We start from the raw sequence: 18,107 nt of genomic DNA, 5'->3' as shown, positions 1-18,107 counted from the left end.
GGCCGAAGCCCTGGCTGGTCTGGTTGGTGGCCAAGTTCTTGACCTGGGCCCTACTGCCCTGAGGCCAGCAGGCTTGGCAGAGAGGGATACGCAGCCTGGTACCTTCTACGGTTCAGGACCACCTTCCCCCATAGCAGTAGAGACCCACTGGAGGGTACAGAGTCCCTGCCCAGGCCTGTGAGCAATGGAGCGGCAGGATGGGTAAAGAAACTTTTAATGAGAATCCGAGGCAGAAGAGGAAGGTGTTGTGGAGGAGGACTGGTGTGCCGTCCCAGCCACCTCATGTGTACATGGCTCCATGGAGGTTCTCGAGTCGGTGCTTCTGCTGCTGCTTGCGAGCCTGAAGGAAAGAGGGTGCACTGGGCAGGGGCCGTACCCCAAGGCCTGTGGGTGAAGGGACAGGGCAGCCACCGTGGGACTGGCTCACTGTTCTCAGGCCCTGGGCACCTGCGATGCCAAGGCCCTTGCCCCTCACTAAAATCACTGGGAAGGCCGCCAGAGTCAGGGACCATGAGGCCCACTCAGGCTTGCTGAGGTGGGGAACGAGAGCATCAAGGACGGACTCAGGGAGCCCCGTCACCACCCACTCCACTTACCCAGCCCCCTACCTTATCTCGTCTATACTCCTCATAAGTGTCATCGTCAGTGGGCAGCTCGTGGCGGCACAGGGGGCAGGAATTTGTCTGGGAAAAGCAGTGCAGTGTACGAGCCCAGGTCTGGTCTTGATAAGCTAAAAACCGTCTCCAGCTCCCAAATCCCACCCCTATCCCTCTCCCGTCTCTGATCCCCCCAGTGGTCCATAAACAGAAAGCGGCTTGAGAACTGGGCCCAGGGCAGGGTGAGGGCTGGGAAAAAGGAAGCAGTACCTTGCTCAGCCAGGGCAGAATGCAGTTGGAGTGGAAGAGGTGATGGCAAGGCAGCTCAATGGCAGTCTCCTCCTCCTCAAATTCCAAAAGACACACGGGGCACTTGAGCTCTTGAGGAGGGAGTGCTAATCAGGAGAGCTGCTATAGGCCCTACCTCCCAGCTCCCATTCCTGAAGGACACTTCTTGCCCCAGCCTGGCCTGGAAAACTGAAGAGCCAGACCACAGTCTGGCTTCCAGAGGGGGTGGGTCTGGCAGACCTGACCCAAATAGTGGAAAGAATTAGTGTTCTCACCAGCCTGAGAGCCCCTGATGACTGTCCTGGGGAGGTTCTCAACTGCAGTCTTGGCAGCAGGTGGAGGCAGGTGGTGATCCCAATCTACTACCAACCCCAAGTCTTCGAAGTCCATCCTATTGAAAAGGGACCTGGGAAGAAGAATCCAAGGTCAGAACCAAAGAAAAATCATACTTTTGGGGCTTCCCTGGTGGTCCAGTGATTAAGAATCCACCTGCCAATGCAGGGGACACGGGTTTGATCCCTGGTCCAGGAAGATCCCACATGCTAAAGGGGAACTAAGCCCGTGCACCACAACTACTGAGCCCGTGCTCTAGAGCCCACGAGCTGCAACTACTGAGCCTGTGTGCCACAACTACTGAAGTCTGTGCGCTCTAGAGCCCGCGTGCTGCAACTAGTAAGCGCACGTGCCGCAACTACTGAGCCCGCGTGCTGCAACTACTGAAGCCCTTGCGCCTAGAGCCCATGCTCTGCAACAAGAGACGCCACCGCAATGAGAAGCCCGCGCACCGCAACGAAGAGTAGCCCACGCTCGCTACTCTTCGTTGCGGTGCGACGAAAGCCCGTGTGAAGCAACGAAGACCCAGCATAGCCAAAACACAAAAAACAAAAAAACCCATACTTTCTCATTGCCCCCGCAGTCCACTAAGCATTAACAGATAAGTACTCTGCCCAGCTACTAGTACTAATAGCTACCCCTCAGTAGTGCTCACTACGTAAAAAGCACAGCGGGAAATGGCTTACAGCTGCCATCAGACAACCCCAAGCACGCAGGCTGTTTATTCCTATTTTACACATGAGACAACAGCTCAGAGAAGTTACCCAGGCCACGCAGGAATGACCTGGTAAAGCCAGATTCCAAGTGGCAGTGTGGCTTCCATGCTTGGAGTTCCTAACGAATATGCCTACTCACAGCCACACGGCCCCTACCCCGCCCCCATGACCCGCCTATTCCAGAACCTCCTAGAGCCCACTGCCCTGCGGCCCCGACTCCCCCGACTCGCCAGCTCGTCTTTTCCAGAACCCCCTTGGCCCGGGCCCCTCCAAGGACGATCCAAATTATCGACTTCCCCCTTATCCCACTATAGAACTAACTCTCCAGATTATTTATCCGTCCTCCTCTGAATCCACTGCCCCAGATAATCCGCCTTCTCCAGCCAGCTTCAGCCCAGTAACCTGCTGCGTGAGCCCTACCTCCCAGCCCCGCGCACCCACCTTGCGAGCTCCAGCAGCATGTTGGTTCGGGCATCCTGCTCGGACTGCAACGGCTCGCAGTCGTGTTCATCGAAATAAGACGCCATGGCAGCGGGCCTGACACAGCCCTCGGACCCCGCTGCACCTCAGCCTCGCGGTGCTGGCCAATAAACTGGCGAGTTGAGGGAGGGTGACCAATCATAGCATCCGAAAGGCGGGCACAGTGGCTCTTTCGCCTCAGGGAAAGCGGAAGTATTAATTTTCTCACCTTTCATTGGCTCGATTAAGTCAGGTGACCAAAGGCTGAAACCAATGGCAGGGGCCGGGGCTGGTCAGAAAATGTTCGTCTTGCAGTCCCAGCCTAGAGTAGGTTCGTGGGAGGGACGTGTGGATCGCGTCCCTAGAGCCCTGAAAAACCAAGGGTCTGGGCTGTAGGGGTCCTCCATCCGCTCTGCGGCTCAGAGAGTCTCGGCAGGACAGATGTCAGAGGTCTCTCAGAGAGGGAGGGAGGCCCTGGCCCAGGGATCATGGTTCTGCGAGCCTAGGGAGGCCTGGTGTCAGGACGCTTCCCGCTGCTCTGTCGCGGCCTCGCCGGGCACTTCTGCACTCTAATTAGTTCAGGGCTTGGCGCTTCACTCCTCCACGACTCCCGCAAAACAAACAAAAATTCCCTGCTCATTTCTTCTGTGTTAGGCACAATAATAAAGGGTGGGACAGCCTCCCCGACCGAGAGGAGGACGATCCCTGCAGGGGAATCTAGGGCCTTACCAGCTCATGGAACTATCTGTGTGACCTTTAGCCCATTGCTCAACTTCTCCCCCAGCTTCTGTAAAACCAGTGGCTTGAACTGAACAAGTGGTTTGCATCCCTGGCTACCCATGAATCTCCTGGAGAGAGAAGAAGAGGAGGGGTTGCAGCTTTAGGGAAAAAAACAAAAAAAAACGTGTCTGATACCTAGCCTCAAAGATTCTGATTTAACTGATCTAGGCCTGGGAGTGGTATTTTTTAAATAAGCTCTACCGGTGATTCTGATGTGAGGCAAGGTTGAGAATAACTGCACTGAATGATTTGGATAATAGTTAGCATTTAGTTGGCATCTAGAACCATTACATTGAGAGATATTGTACATAGGGTATAAATACTCCTCAGGGTCATCCTGGGAACTAGTATCATTATCCCTTGTTACATATGTAAAACCCAAGTCCACATTCACAGGGCCTCTTAGTAGTGTTGCACACCTAAGTACAGCACCGGGTGCTTGCCTCCATCTTCCCCGGGAAAGGCAGATGGTGGTGAGCCTAGCGAAAGTAACACGCTCTGTGCGGGTACAGCTCCACACAACTCGATGGTTTGTTCGTGCTTCTCCGTCAGTAGCCCTCACTCCACCTAACAAGGAACTGTTTCTGTTGCACACTTGACCCTGAATTCCCCTTCCCACCCACTCTTGAGTTTGACATGCAGTTAAGGAGTTCAGGCAGTGGCTGCCCTGTTTCCCAGGTCTTGGTAGGGCCTTTCCTTCTTCCCCAGCCTTTACCCAACCATCTTACTTGGTGCCCTGAAGGCACTGCCTCCCTGGCCCTTTGAAAAGCCCCAATTCTTTCCCACAGGGCAAACTCTGCATTACAGCACCACAGAAGGAAGCCCTTTCCCTTTCCTGCCACCTACCCCACCTGTGAGCTGATGTAAAGCTTGAGGGAGAAATTGGAGCAGAGGTGCTCAAGGGGAAACGTCTCTCTGAAGGTGAGAGCCTTGTGATATAAAGATCTGGAAGTGCTTTCCTCTTTGTCATCCTATCTGGAGTCCCATGGGTCCTCTGAACATCCCAAGACTCAGAAAAATAACAGATTTCATTCTCAGGGAAACAGACTTGGAGGGCACTGGTTGAAGGGTCTGGTTTGGGGGCTGTTGTGTCTTTACACATGCACCCCAGAAGGATCTGTCTGTAGGGTTGGATCAAGTTGAGAAGGGAGAAGGGCCATCTCCCAAGGCTGGAGTCCTTTGGGACTTTCTGTTTTCCAAGCAGCCCCAGGGGTGGAGGCAGGGCAGGATGAACCAATCTGAAGACCTTCAAACACACACATACACACATACACCAGTTTTTAACCAAACAGCAGCTTTTAACCCAACAGCAGCTTTTACTAAGCTCCAGGTGGGGCTGCCCCGGCATGGCCAGCGCAGCAGGTTGCCCTCAAGGGCCAGTCTCTGGTGTAATAGGAAGTAACAAAGGTGCACAAATTGCTGCTGCCCTTCCACGCTCACTGGGGTGGCTCAGAAGGGAGCAAACTCCAGGGTTCTCTGAAGACCACAACCGACCAGTGTGGCTATTCGGCCTCTTTTCCAGGCCCAGCTGTGTCATTCCCCAGGCCCTGAGGCAGCACCGGCACCCTGGGCCTGTGGGGCACTGCTGCCCTTGCTGCTTTGTGGGAGAAACATGGCCAACAACACAATCAGGAGGATGAGCAGACCACCGCCTACTACCAGCCCCAAGTAGATCCGGCAACGGACATTCTCCCAGCGCTTCCTCTGGGCCAGAGTCTTGGTTGTCTTGCTGAAGGCGGAGCTCTGTGGACACCCCCAGACACAGGGTAGGAGTTAGTGGTTTCCCCAGAGCCCTGGACCAGCTCCTTCCAACCCAGCCCCGACAAGGCCTAGTCTCCTCCCGCAGCCTCCTCAACCTGTCAGCTCCCTTTCTCCCTTTCTCAGGACCCTCCCAGCCTGACTCCTGGTCTCCCACACTGGTGTAGCCCTTGACTCACAGGCCTACAGGCTCACCCCCAGTTAACAATGCCAGTCTTCAACCTTTAGGGAGATCCACAGCTTCAAACCAAGGCCTTCGGACTTCATGAGACCTCCCCACCCATTGCATAGCTAGGCTAGGGATGCTTCAAGAAACCCACAGTCCCCCACACTGGCCCTTGGGTGAGCCTCAGGCCCTACCAACAGCCAGCCGGGAGACCCTGAGCACAGCCTGAGAGCTCCCTCTGAGGGCCCCTCCTAGCCTCTCCCTCCCCCTCCCTGCTTCTCCAGGCCTCACACCATGTCCAGGAGTTGGTCTGAACGCTGTTCCAGCTCCGCCAGCTTCCCGTCGCGCTCCAGGACCTTGTCGAAGTTGTTGAGCATGATTTCTGTCACCTCATCCGCCTGCCGCTGGCACCGCTCCAACTCTTTCCCTGCCTGGACACCAAGCCCAAGGTCAGGGCTACATGAGGCCCCTGCCTGGCCCTCATCTGGTCCTGAGACCTAGCGGCCTCCTTGCCCCACTGGGCAAGCGCGTGTGTGTGTGTGTGTGTGTGTGTGTGTGTGTGTGTATGAGTAAGGGGAACAGCGCCTTTCATGTAAGGGTCTGATATGTGCAGAGGGAAGGGCTGGCCTCTTGGGTGTGTACGGCTCACCTTTGGCTCCTCCCCTTGCCCATCAAGGCAGGTCCTAGGTCAGCCTTGACTTCCAGCATCTTCGCTTCCTCTAAGATGCCTGAGGATGGGACCTTCCCAGGACCCACCCTCCCACAAAGCAGACACTTGGCTCACCTGCTCTAGGATGGCCTCAACCTACCCCTGTGGCTTCCCACTGGCCTAAGGAGGCAGCAAAGAACACAGAACCAAGCTACTTGGCCAGAGCCAGACAGGGAGGAGATCCAGCCTACTGAGCTAGACAGAAAATTTTGGATCACCACACGTTATAGCCTCTGCCTAACCCCACAGACACACAAACACACACACACACACACACACAAACTGAGATCAGATTTCACTCCCCTCCCTCCTCCAGCCTCTGACTGGTCAAGCCAGTTCTGCCTCCTGGCCTGACCCTGCTCCCACATCAATGCTCAAAGTCGATTCACTTTCTGTCTGCCTGGGAGCCTCGGCCTTCCTGGCCTCTGGCCTGCAGCTTTCCAGCTAGCCAGGATCTTCACTGGGATCCAACTCACACAGGAGGGACCAGCTCTTGGATTTCCCAGCCTGGGCAGCAGCCTCACCTGACAAAAGAACCCAGCTCATTTCAGAGGACTGGGAAGGGAGATGCAGGGTCCAAGCTGGGGGAGAGGCCAGGAAGAGGAAGAACACATGGATCACAAGCAAGAAAGAAGCTGGGCTTTGGATACATGCAACTGGGAGAGACCCAGGGCAGGAGGCCCTGGTGAGAGCTGGAGGTCCAGGGACACGTCGGGAGATGAATCCCAGGGGACTAACAAACCACAGGAACTCCCTCCCCCAGCCCTGTCCCCCAGAGCCCAACCCTGTTCTCATCTCCTCCCCACAGAGCATGGGCCAGGCTCCCTTTCCTGCCAGACTATATTGCCCATTGTATGCGGCAAGACATTTTGGCACTTGACTGAATCCCACTTAAAACCAGAGAAAGTGAAGGGATCTGGTGGTCACGGAGGGCCACCTCCTACTCAGTCAAGAATCCCCGTTCAGGATCCCTGCAGCTGCCTTGCATGTAACCTCCAAGCATTCCCAGTATATGAATCCTATCTCCCGAACTGGACCACAAGCTCCCAGGGGGAGGGCAGGGGCCAGTGCCCTGCCTTTGTCTGCCACCAGCCTGGAGGCCCAGGAGGCCAGCACAATGCTGACCATCTTCAAGGACTCAATGAGTGAGCCAATTGCATTATAACTTATCCCAATGCAACTGTCATTCTCAAGTTTGTTATCCCAGTGTGTTTATCTAGCCCAGCAGGAGTTTCAGGGGCAGGCATCTGAAACCCAAGTAGGTCAATATTTACTCATGAGCTAGAAAAGCAACCCATTTTGAGAGGGGGAAAGCAAACCACGACAGAGCGGTACACTCATGGGCTGGGGGAAGCAGTAGCTGGGGAACAAGGAAGCATTATGAAGAAAGCAGGGAAGTTGTACTCATCTCTTGAGTTTTCCTGAGTCAACCACCATCACCACTATTATTATGACTAAATTATTCAACAAGTCTCCATTACTTGGAGTCTCTCACATTCAAATAGTCCAAGGCAAAAACCTGGGAATGGACCAAGATTCAAAAATGAGAATCAGGGCTTCCCTGGTGGCGCAGTGGTTCAGAGTCCGCCTGCCAATGCGGGGGACACGGGTTCGTGCCCCGGTCTGGGAAGATCCCACATGCCGCGGAGCGGCTGGGCCCATGAGCCATGGCCACTGAGCCTGCGCGTCCAGAGCCTGTGCTCCGCAACGGGAGAGGCCACAACAGTGAGAGGCCCACATACCACAAAGAAAAAAAAAAAAAAAAAAGGAGAATCACTGCTAGAGACTGGTGGGATGTTACATATCATTTTTTTCTAATCTAAATGCTACAGCTGTTGTCATCTTATTCTCCAACATGGGGTGATGTTGGGTCACATTCTTCAGGAGAGCTGGCTGTGCCTCCCACTGCAAGCTGTAGCCTCCTTCCCCCACTGAGAAACCAGGCCTGTCTGGAGCCCAGATGGGCCCAGGCCTAAAAGAACACATTCGCTCCAGGGAACACAGAGGCCTGAGGCTCAAGTCTCTAGCCCTCCTTGGCCCCCCTCAACCAGAAGAAAAAGGACACTGTATGCACGGGTCTCTGCTGGCACGGTGATTCAAATAAAGAACTGCGGGGTGTGGAAGGAGGTAAGAGACCGGAGGACGGCCACGCTGCATCCTGCCACATAGAACTCAGCATAGCGCCTGGCACACCGTGGATGCGTGGAAAATATTTTCTGAATGAGTTGGGCCGGTTCTTGAAAAGATCGCTATAGGCTGGGGGAAAGAAGTGTGTTTGATACAGTTAGAGAAGAGTAATGAGTTCACCCCATGAGATACAAATAGCGAGTGTTGAGCCGCCCACAGACAGGTGATTTCTGAGAACCAAGATGGACCAGGGATGGGCGGGGGGGGGGGGGGGGGCATGTGGTGGAGACTACTGCCACAGGCACACAGAGACACACTCTGGACAGTGACGGATCTGGCAGAGGGTAAAAGTCAAGATGAGGAAGCTTCCATGGAGGGAGGGATGGATCAAGAGCTTATGTAGGTTTCTGAGCCTGGAGGGGCTTCAGGAGACTTTCTCTGTTGGTGGTAGACTGGCATGAACGAAAGTGAGATAACTCAGGCCAGAGGCCACCAGAAGGCATGTAGAAACGCTATCAGCAAGGGTATGTGGAGAGGTTCCCAGGCTGGGGGGCCGGGAGGAACGGAGGGCAAGAGAGGAAGGGTGGGTGAGAGAGGAAGGGAGGGTGAGAGGCACTTCCGAGCTTGGGTAGGGGCAGCATTGTTGGCAGACGGAGGATGGTAGTTACACAGGAAATCGACAGACTGTTACCCGGTGTGCAGAATATCCCTCCTTCAGTTCTCAAATCTCTCCTCGGGTTTTTCCAGGCCAAATACAGCTGGTTCCTCTGAAAAGAAAGCTCTTAAAAACCTCCCTGTCCAAACTCTCCTGTCTCCCCTCTTTCCTGATTAGCGCCTACGAAACCCTATCCCAGCTGTCACTGTTGCCATCTTCAGAGGGACCCGGGCAGCGACCTGGTGCATCACCTCCTTCCTGGGTCAGCGCTCGCCTGAGCTCAGAGCCTAAGAGCCGGGCTCTGCATTACAGCCCTGGGTTCCTTCAAATCCTGCCTCTGCCACTCACCAGCTGAGTGACTAAAGACTGGGGATATGACCTTTCTGACCCCTCTGCTTCCTCATCTACAGTGGTGACAATAATATCTCCCATAACATTAGCTAAGGCATGTGGCATGTTATAAATAAAGTGCTTAGCACAAGTCCTGACACATACTAAATGCTCAATAAATAATAGCTATTATTGTGGTAGCCCAAGTTTCCCTAGGTTTTTTTTTTTTAGCTGTCAGATCCCAGGAAGCACACCTGTGGTCAATAAAACCTCTTAAACATTTTTACAAAATACACAGCCAAGCAAGCTCTTCCCTGTTGCCACTTTGTGCACTTAATCGTTTCTAACCTAAATATAAAACTTGACATGGGCCTTTGATAACCTATATCTATTTTATTTCCATCAGGCGCTACAGGCTGCTGAGGAGGTTTTACCTCCTGACAGTAATAATAGCTCCCACTCAATGAGCACATATTCTGAGCTGAGAACTGTGCCGCTAGCTCTTTGTTCACTTTATCTCATTTAAGCCTCATAACAACCCACTGAGGAAAGTACTCTCACCCCAGTTTTATACGAAACTGAGGCTCAGAGGCGTTAAATCACCCATCCAAGGTCACGGAGCCAGTGAGTAGAAGATCTGGGAGTTGAATAAACTTAGTCTCCAAGGATCACATTCTTAACCCCTGTGTTAAACTGGATGCGGGTAAAGGGAGGTCAAATGCTTTAGCTGGCTGGCTAAAGACTCACCCAGTTTGATGCTGCCAACTCAGCTTGTGTGCATATGAGGGAGGCCTGTGGCTCAAAACCCAAATTCTTTGCACAGAGCATGAGTGAGGACCATCTACAGGATGAATGAGTTCATTACCCATTCAATTTTTATCTTTCCCATCACTATTTTGTTCCTACTCTATCCCCTATACCAGTCACCATGACTGACACAAAGGAAATGCCCAAGAAACACTTGTTAACTGAATGAATCAGAAAAGAGGAGAAAAGAAGGGAAAGCAAGAAGGACCAGGTAGGGAAGGCGGATGGGAAGAAGGAAGGGAAAGTGCTGGGGGTGGACAAAGGGGCAGGAATAAGAGAAAAAACAGAGGGAAGGGGCTAGGAGATGGTTGGGAGAGAGCGATCAGTCCCCAGGCTCAGATCCACTATTTGCCTCAGATGAACCTGTGAGAGTCCCAGAGTTTCCCAGTAACCCCCAGTAAATTACCACAGCCTCAGCCTTCATTTCAAGAGTTTCCTCTTCTCACCAAGTGCTAAGGCCCAGCCGCAAGCCCATCCTAACCCTGCCTGATTCCTTGCTCTGCACGCTGGGAAGTGGGCTCTGGGCTCCGTCCCATTCCCTGGGCCTCCCTCAGTTTCCTGGCCTGGCCTTAGAGTTCAGTGCTACCTTCCTGCCCCGCTTCCTCTTCCTGCCTCCAGTTCCCTGGAGATGAGGCCATCCAGGCATCTCGACCCCCAGCCAGGCCACATCCACATCCATCACACCTCTGCTGCCTTCTCCATGGCGGAATCTTTTTTTTTTTTAATGGCAGTATCTTTTTTTTTTTTTTTTTCTTTTTGGCAGTGCCATGTGGGATCTTAGTTCCCTGACCAAGGATCGAATCTGCGCCCCCTGCATTGGGAGGGCAGAGTTTTAACCACTGGATCCCCAGGAAAGTCCCTCCATGGCAGAATCTTAAAGCACCAAGCCTGCTTCCTGCCGGGCACGACTTCCCAGGAGTTCCAGGGGAGCGGAGAAGCGACTGGCACCAACTGCTCCTGACACTTTTGCCTGGAAATGACAAGTGGAGACAGAGGCCAGAGTCTACAGCAGGAGTGGGGGATGACTCAACTCAAGATTGTGTCCCTAGGTATGGCTTAGAAGGGAGTCAGGCTATGCCACACTCTGATAACTTCAGTGGAACTTTTATAGTAAACATCTTACTTACTCTGTCCCCAGGGGAAGGAGTTTGCCCTCCAACACCCTACCACAGGACTGGCTTCTACCACCCCATCGGCTCAGGTTTCCAACCCCTGGGCCAGACTTGTGTCCTCACAGCACCAGGAAGGGCTGAAGAGGTCACCATATTACCCACCACTTCTCAGGAGCAGGTTCTGAGGGCCAGGCAGGTCTCTGCCATTGTACCTCCTCTCACCCAGCGAGGCGGGTATCGCTGACCCCACTTCACGATGCGGAAAAAGAGGCTCAGGGAAGCTAAGTGACTTGCCCGGGGTCACAGAGCGGGTAAGTGGCCACCACCAGGATCTCAGCCCGGAGTCTGACTCCGAAGCTGGTGCTCGTAACCGCTTGGCCCCGGCAAGTGGGAAGCCGGAGTCCAGCTCACTCGGCGCTGGGCAGTCGGGACCCTCGCACGCCGCCCGTTTCCTCCCGCGATGCGCGCGACGAGCTGAGGGTCCGGCCCCGGTCCTGCTTCCGGGCGCCGTCCCGAAGGACGCCTCCACCCCTTGGACTTCGGACTCCCGCCTCGCACCCCTCCACGCTCGCCCTCTGCCCCGGCCCCGGGCCCTCACCATCGCCGCCGCCGCTGCCTCGCCGCTCCGGCTCCTCTGCCCGAGCGGCCGCAGTGCCAGGGATCTGGGAGGAAGCGGAGGGCGGGGCGGGGCCTGCCTGGCGGGGGCGGGGGGCGAGCCTTCTGGGAGCGGCGACCGAAACCTAGTCAAATCAGTCAAATCGGAGCGGCCGGCGATGGCTCCCGGGGTCCCGGTTCGGCACCTCTCCCCGGGCCGCCGGCGCCCGGCTCGGGATGACTCCCCAGCCTGGTGAAGTGGGGCCTCCTTCCAATCAGCGTGGTGCCTGGTCTACAGCTCGGGACCCCAGTCTATGAAATGGTCCCAGTGGAGTGGGTTCTGGAACGGGCTCAGGGAATCCTCTCTGGAATTGCATCCCAGCTCAGGTAGACCGGGTTGATCTGGGGAGGATCATTTATTCATTCAACAAGCACCTGTAGAAGCGCCATTGTCCTGCACTGTGCTAGGCGCAGGAAACGCAGTGAACAGCTGGACAGGGTCTTTGCCACCTTGGTGAGTGCAACTCACCCATAACCAAAAACCGACCACGCCAAAGTTTTGAAACTAAATAAAGTTTATTCACAATAAATATCATGAGTGCACTACCTGCCACTGGAGGGTACATTTTAAAACGGTCAGTTGTATGTTTTGCGAATTTCACCTCAATTAAAAGAGAAAACAGGGCTTCCCTGGTGGCACAGTGGTTGAGAGTCCACCTGCCGATGCAGGGGACACGGGTTCGTGCCCCGGTCCGGGAAGATCCCCCATGCCACGGAGCGGCTGGGCCCGTGAGCCATGGCCGTTGAGCCTGCGCGTCCGGAGCCTGTGCTCCGCAACGGGAGAGGCCCCGACAGTGAGAGGCCCGCGTACCTCCCCCCAAAAAAGAGAAAACAGACCCCCATGGAGAAGGTACTAGCTCTAGCTTTTTCTTTCTTTCCCCTTCACCACGTGGGCAAGTGCAGCCCTGTCCTGATATGACCCCCTTCCTCAGCTGGAGGATGAGGGAGGCTGGTGTGTCTAACCTGTCCAGAGCCTTCCTGAGCTGAGTCTATCCATCCTCAGCCTGCCCTTTCACTGCTGCAGCCACCTGTTCTCTATCCCACCACATACCATCCCAACATCTCAAAGGTGGCCCCTCTTGAGGAAGGGGGTTGGGGGCTTCCCTCTCCCACGTTGAGCCCCATGTGAGCACAGACCCCACCCCCAGCCTGGACAGACTAGGTCCCAATCACCCCAGTTGCTTGGACCTCGAGTCCAGGAGTGGACTGAGAAGAGAGAGGATGGACAGGGTCCTGACAAAGTCTGCCCCCAGGGTCTCTTCTGTGCTTTCCTCCCTTCCTAGTTTTCGGGGCATGGTTCTATTTTTTTTTTTTTTTTTGGCTGCACTGCGCGGCATGTGGGATCCTAATTCCCCAACCAGGGATCAAACCCACGCCCCCTGCATTGGAAGTGTGGAGTCTTAACCACTGGACCGCCAGGGAAGTCCCTGGAGCATGATTCTAGAACCTGACTTGCCAGTACTAGTCCCCAGTCCTGTTTCCCAACCCCACCCCTTCCAGATTCCCTCCCCGAATCAGGTTCTTTTCAATTCTGGAAAGCCTATGGGGGAAATAGGGACAGAGATGACATAAACCCTTCCCCCAAACCAAGGCGCACTGGGCACTGGAAAGAGTGACAACGATGGTGGAACCTGGTGGAGAGGAGGGAGGCCCAAAGACAGAGAGGTCCATTGTCCATGGAGGGGAAGGAAGGCCATAGGCCCTGTCCTGTGACACTGACTGTGCCCAGCCACGAGACACGGGTGAGAGATGCTCACCCGCTCAGGACAGCTGAGACCCAGAGGCCCTGCTAAGTTCCAGAAGGACAGGGGCAGACAAAAGACAAATAGAACTCGCAGAACCACAAGAGAAGGAAAAGCAGTTCAGTTCCTCTAACCCCCTCACTCTAAGACTACAGCAGGTCCACCAAAGAGAAATGGCAATGATGGGAGGGGTGGGAGGCCCTTAACCAGATTCCTAAATGCTCTGCCCAGGTAGGCTTCATGTCTCGGCTAACACTTCCAGCAGAAAACTAATAAAGGAAATGGCAAGTCCCAGAGGGGACACTTAAAAGTCTTACATACGACCCTAAAATGCTGGGAAGGTTTTGAATTTTCCATATGCCAAGACCTCCAGAAAATTCCTGTTCTTGAGACCAGTGACAATGATGGAACAAGGGGAGATAAAGAAAGACAGGGAGTTTCCATCTTTCTTCTCCAAACATATGCTCTCCACTCCTCCAACAGCTTGGGCCTCCAAAGGGAGGATCTCTGCCAGAGGGCGTCCTTGGGGAGAAAAGAAATGGAAGGGCCAAAGGCAAAATGGAAAGGGAGAAAGTACCTCACATGCATAGGGATACTGAAAGGTCTTTATTGCCCACTGGCCACCCTCAGTTCCATCAGTTTCCCAGCCATGTGCTGGCCCTTCTGGGTCTCTCCAACCAACTCTGAGGACCCCTGAAACACAGCCACAGTCCAGCTCTCTCCTTCTGGGGACCAAGGTGCTCCCTGGGTCAGACAGTGTGGTAGAGGGGCCCCAGAATGAGGGGCGGGAGGACGGAGCAGCATTCCCTGTGGAGAAGGACAGGAGAGAGGGCGCCTCTTGGCACCCACTATGGAAGGCTGCCACCCAAGAAGAGGGCAGGGTGGGAGGGGTTCCCTAAGTTACTTAAGGGATGGCACCCGTGGCAAAGAGCACGATGAAGAGGACGATGATAAAAACAATCACGCAGATGAGGACGATCATCTTCACATTCTTCCACCAGAACTTCCGAGCCACCTTCTGCGATGTGGTCTTGAAGTGCTCGGACTGTTGGGAATAACGCAGAATCACCCAGTGCCTCCTGCCACTGGGATGAGCATACCGAGACCCCCACGCCATACATCTAAACATATAAGTGCTACGTTGAGGCAACAGACTGCTAAATAAAATAGTCCTGTCCTCAAACCTTGACAAATGTACCTTCACAACCATCTGGTGAACCAATTCAAATTTAGAATCCTTGGGCTCCCTCTGGTCCCCTGCCTGCCCCCTTCTCTTCTTACCCCCGCACTGCCATGCACACTGAGGGGCCTCTGACGCATGCCCACGCCCAGGGTTGCGACACTGGCAGCACAACCCACCCTTGGGAGGGCAGACACTGGGGCTGAGGGGTGCAGGCTCCAGGTGGACACATCTCCCTGGTTCCATAACTTCTGGCCACATGAGGACCGCTGAAGCTGGAGGAGGGGCCAGGGCAGTCCAGGGGTTGGAACTGAGGAAAAATGCTCTTCCTCTCCCAACTTGAATTGTAGAAATTGTTTCCCCGGGCCATGCTTCCCAGCCTGGGCTGTGGAAAGAAACACTAAGTCCCAGGGAGTCAAATGAGCTGTGCTCAAGATTACACACAGGACTCAGAAAGCCGTGGCCAGTCTCTCTCCGTGGACATGGAATCTTAAGTCTCCAGCCCTCTGTTGAACTTTAGAGTTACTCCCTCCCTGAGCAGCTGGCTTCAGCCTCTGGCTGGAGGGAGAGAAGAATGAGATCTAGCAAGATGTGTGGGAGATATTATTCCAGCCTTCAGCCAACAGAGGACCCTGGGATCAAAGACTTTACTCCTCTTCCCAGCTTCTTTTTAAAGCTGGCTCAGCAAAACTCTAACAGTTTTCCACCCCCTGCCTAATAACTCCTGGGGAAGGCCAAAGGCCCTAAGAGGATTTTCTGGAGCCAATATTTTTGTCCTGGGGAGGCCCGGTCCAAATGACTGTCAAGGGCAGCCTTCAAAGTGAAAGTCGATTTCATAGGAGAGAAGCCTAAGACAGCACAGGCTGACTGAGCCATCCATCAGTCTCACAAAATGTCTCCATGGGTCCACCCCCCAATCCCCAGCCCCAGTCCTTGAACCCATTCCCTGGACCCCAGTACCAATCAGTGGAGTAGAGCAGAATCAGAAGTGGGGATTCAGCTCACATCAATTCCCAACACAGGTAAAAAGGCAGACTTCCCTCCTGATCGTTCTGCCACCAAGACCACCAAGCCTCAAGCCCCCAATAATCCTCCTCCCCCCTCTTCCCCTGGCCCCCACTGGGCTCCCCATCATCTCACTGTGGCTTCCAGATCCTCTGTCTTGTTACGGAGATGATCCAAGTTTTCTCCCCGGGCCAGGATCCGCTCCACATTCTGGGTCATAATGTTCTTTACTCCCTCCACTTCACTCTGCAGGTTTCGCACACGGTCATCTCCTCCACCACCACTGGCCTCCTCCTGGGCAGCCACACAGGGGTTAATTAGGCCGAGTGAGTGCCGGAGGGACTGAGACTCAGCCTCAGAGGCCGGAGGAGAGGGAGGCCTAAGGTGGACTTAGCTTTTTGTAATGCTTGAACTGTTTGCAAAGAGAATGTTTTCCTTGTAGCACTCGTGTAATCAAAAACAAATGCATTTTTAAGCCCCAGATGGTGAGAGCCATGCTAGGAGACAGACTGGATCCAACTTCTTTGTGGGTTCTCAGGGCACGTGAGACGACAAGAAGCATACCCCCAAAGCCCTCTCCACTGCTTCCTTGTTCCTCGGAGAGGGTCAGAGGAGACTGCTGAGCCAGCACCTCACAAGGCACAGCCCCACCATTACCTGTGAATTCCCAGATCCCACCGGTCCTCATTAAAAATGCCTGTGCCCCTCCCCCCGCAGACCACCCTCCCCTAGCCTAACCCGCCCTCTCTTCAAGACAGCAGCTGGAGAGCTGCTCCGGCCTCCTGGGCAGCCTGAGCCATGGCAACCAGGCTCCAAGTCCCTCACAAGGCCCCATGAGAGACAGCCGTTGGGCCACAAACTTCTGCTTTCCCCACCACTAAGCACCTCGCGCAGGCACCACGCCATTGCCTACTTAAGCAAGTATGAAACATACAAACAGCAGCCTGGGTGTTGGGGGAAATGGAGGGCAAGTGCTCCCTGGCTGATGCCTCATCCTCAGGCTTTCTGATAAGGTTTTTGAACAGGGAGGGAAAAACACTACTAAGCTCCTCCCTCCCTGACCCACTAGACTTCCAGACACAAGCCAGGGGCGTGGGTCCAAACTAGATTATCACAGAGAACCAACTTCTGTCTTTTTTTTTTTTTTTTTTACAAATCATCAGCTCTCTTCCTCATGTTTATGGAGAGGGGGCAGATTCCTTGGACTCGACGGAGAGACAAATTCTTTGGGTTTCTGTACAGGGATAAAGTGAGAGGCAGAGCGGGATTCCTGCCGCTGGGCTGGAATCTGCGCTGGGAACAGCAGAGGCACTGCCCAGGAATGTCACAACACCCGAAGGCCAAAGGCCGGAGGGCTGGAGGAGGAGATGAATTAGGATCTCACACTCCCACCGAAGCTCCACTCCAGGCCAGCTCAGGGCTCAGGGGAGGGAGGGGGCAGAGAAGAGCAGGAACACCCGCCCAGGCAGCTCAGACCTATTTGCAGCCCAGCTGTCAAGAAGAGAGGTCACAGTCAGCGCCGGCCCAGCCCTCAGATTTTGCCACCAGCTTTCCTTTCTTGATCCCCAGCCCCCAGCCCCCTCTGGTTGCTCGTGAAATCAGCCCCTTCTTAGTTTCCCGCTCTCTCACCATGTTTCCGAGCGGCTCGGGCCTGTCGGCAGCAGGACTCTCGCTTAGTCTGTTTCCTCTCGGGCAGCCGTCGGTTCACTTCCTGCTTGTCCAACTTTCAGCCTGCCCCCGCCCACCTCGCATCCAGAGCCTCTCCGGCCACACCTCGCTCAGGTTCCCCAGGTAGGCGGGCACTCTCCACCGCCCACCCAAGTCTCCTGGGAAACCAGGGCTTAGGCTTAAAGCGACAGGGCTCCCCGGCACCACATTTCTTCTAACTTGTCAGGAACAAGTAAAGAAAGATCAAGCAGTCCTCCTAGGTTTCCTGATATAGAAAGGGCAGCCGTCTCCTTTTTTTATTTCTATTATTTTTTTGGCTGCACCACGCGTCATGCCGGGGATCTTAGTTCCCTGACCAGGGATGGAACCCGTGGCCCCTGCAGTGGAAGAGCGGAGACTTAACCACTGGACCGCCGGGGAAGTCCCCCATCTCCTTTTTTTATGTGCTGAGTATCTCACCCCCAATTCTTAGAGACTGAAATCAACCCTAAGCACCCTGCCAGACCTTGTTCGCATGGAAACAGAACACAGATATGAACATTTCTTGCTCGACAACCCTTGTTCCCATGTCCGTCTTATTGCAGAAAGCATTGAAACCCCCAAAGTCTGGAATGCTGTAATCCCGGGCTCTGATGTCGGAAAGCTGCACACCCTGAGTGAACCTCTTCACCTGCCTGGGTTTTGCAAGCGCTGATGCTTACCTCATAGGGTGGTGGTGAGGAGTAAAAGGATAGCACATGCCATGTGCCTAGTACAATGCCTGGAACAAAGGGCTGCCCACTGCTCAAATCAGGGAATGATGGCTCACCAACCCTCCTTTCCTTCCAGAGTTCAACAATCCTGCACGTCCCTTCCGAGGCCACCACGTCGGTTGGTGAGCCCCATCAGAAAGGGTCATGCGACTGCCCTATGGACAAGAGAGAGGGCCCAGGGCAAAGGAGTTTTCCACCAACCTGGCTCCAGGCCAGAGAAAATCCACTTTTCCTGGACAGTGTTTATGGAGATAAAAGAACAATAACAGG

The 18,107-nt window shown here is 54.4% G+C and overlaps 3 protein-coding genes across 4 annotated transcripts; all 3 read right to left on the bottom strand.

Moving 5' to 3' along the window:
* Positions 1-196: 196 nt before the first annotated feature.
* Positions 197-11,526, bottom strand: VAMP5 (vesicle associated membrane protein 5). Its single transcript, XM_032652018.1, has 8 exons — positions 11,435-11,526; positions 5,390-5,527; positions 3,122-4,915; positions 2,622-2,761; positions 1,160-1,290; positions 867-976; positions 609-683; positions 197-340 (listed from the first exon to the last, which is right to left on the bottom strand). The coding sequence occupies exons 1-3, from the start codon at positions 11,435-11,437 to the stop codon at positions 4,706-4,708; spliced, it is 351 nt and encodes a 116-aa protein (XP_032507909.1). The 5' UTR covers positions 11,438-11,526; the 3' UTR covers positions 197-340; positions 609-683; positions 867-976; positions 1,160-1,290; positions 2,622-2,761; positions 3,122-4,705.
* On the bottom strand, positions 198-4,111 carry RNF181 (ring finger protein 181). The gene is made up of 6 exons (XM_032652015.1): positions 2,622-4,111; positions 2,375-2,525; positions 1,160-1,290; positions 867-976; positions 609-683; positions 198-340 (listed from the first exon to the last, which is right to left on the bottom strand). Exons 2-6 carry the CDS (start codon positions 2,458-2,460, stop codon positions 281-283), a joined length of 462 nt encoding a protein of 153 aa, XP_032507906.1. The 5' UTR covers positions 2,461-2,525; positions 2,622-4,111; the 3' UTR covers positions 198-280.
* Positions 11,527-13,819: 2,293 nt separating the features above from the next.
* On the bottom strand, positions 13,820-17,321 carry VAMP8 (vesicle associated membrane protein 8). Of its 2 annotated transcripts, none has more exons than XM_032652017.1 (3): positions 17,047-17,321; positions 15,553-15,711; positions 13,820-14,277 (listed from the first exon to the last, which is right to left on the bottom strand). In XM_032652017.1, exons 1-3 carry the CDS (start codon positions 17,047-17,049, stop codon positions 14,137-14,139), a joined length of 303 nt encoding a protein of 100 aa, XP_032507908.1. In that variant the 5' UTR covers positions 17,050-17,321; the 3' UTR covers positions 13,820-14,136. The 2 variants fall into 2 exon arrangements, with proteins under 2 accessions (XP_032507908.1, XP_032507907.1); XM_032652016.1 differs by lacking the exon at positions 17,047-17,321 and adding an exon at positions 16,352-16,426.
* Between the last annotated feature and the right edge of the window lie 786 nt (positions 17,322-18,107).

Source organism: Phocoena sinus, chromosome 13 (genome assembly GCF_008692025.1).
Source record: "Phocoena sinus isolate mPhoSin1 chromosome 13, mPhoSin1.pri, whole genome shotgun sequence".
Lineage (NCBI taxonomy): Eukaryota > Metazoa > Chordata > Mammalia > Artiodactyla > Phocoenidae > Phocoena > Phocoena sinus.
This window is presented reverse-complemented; position numbering and strand designations above follow the sequence as displayed.

Coding starts and splice junctions, on each gene's coding strand:
- RNF181 (XM_032652015.1), bottom strand. CDS start 2,460: ATGGCGTCTTATTTCGATGAACACGACTGCGAGCCGTTGCAGTCCGAG. Junction 977..1,159: donor CATCAGGGGCTCTCAGGCTG/GTGAGAACACTA, acceptor TCCCTCCTCAAG/AGCTCAAGTGCCCCGTGTGT. Junction 341..608: donor AGGAGTATAGACGAGATAAG/GTAGGGGGCTGG, acceptor TCTTTCCTTCAG/GCTCGCAAGCAGCAGCAGAA.
- VAMP8 (XM_032652016.1), bottom strand. CDS start 16,411: ATGAGGCATCAGCCAGGGAGCACTTGCCCTCCATTTCCCCCAACACCC. Junction 15,712..16,351: donor CAACACCCAGGCTGCTGTTT/GTATGTTTCATA, acceptor GTGGCTGCCCAG/GAGGAGGCCAGTGGTGGTGG. Junction 14,278..15,552: donor CAGAGGATCTGGAAGCCACA/GTGAGATGATGG, acceptor TATTCCCAACAG/TCCGAGCACTTCAAGACCAC.
- VAMP5 (XM_032652018.1), bottom strand. Junction 4,916..5,389: donor CAGACCAACTCCTGGACATG/GTGTGAGGCCTG, acceptor GGGTGTCCACAG/AGCTCCGCCTTCAGCAAGAC.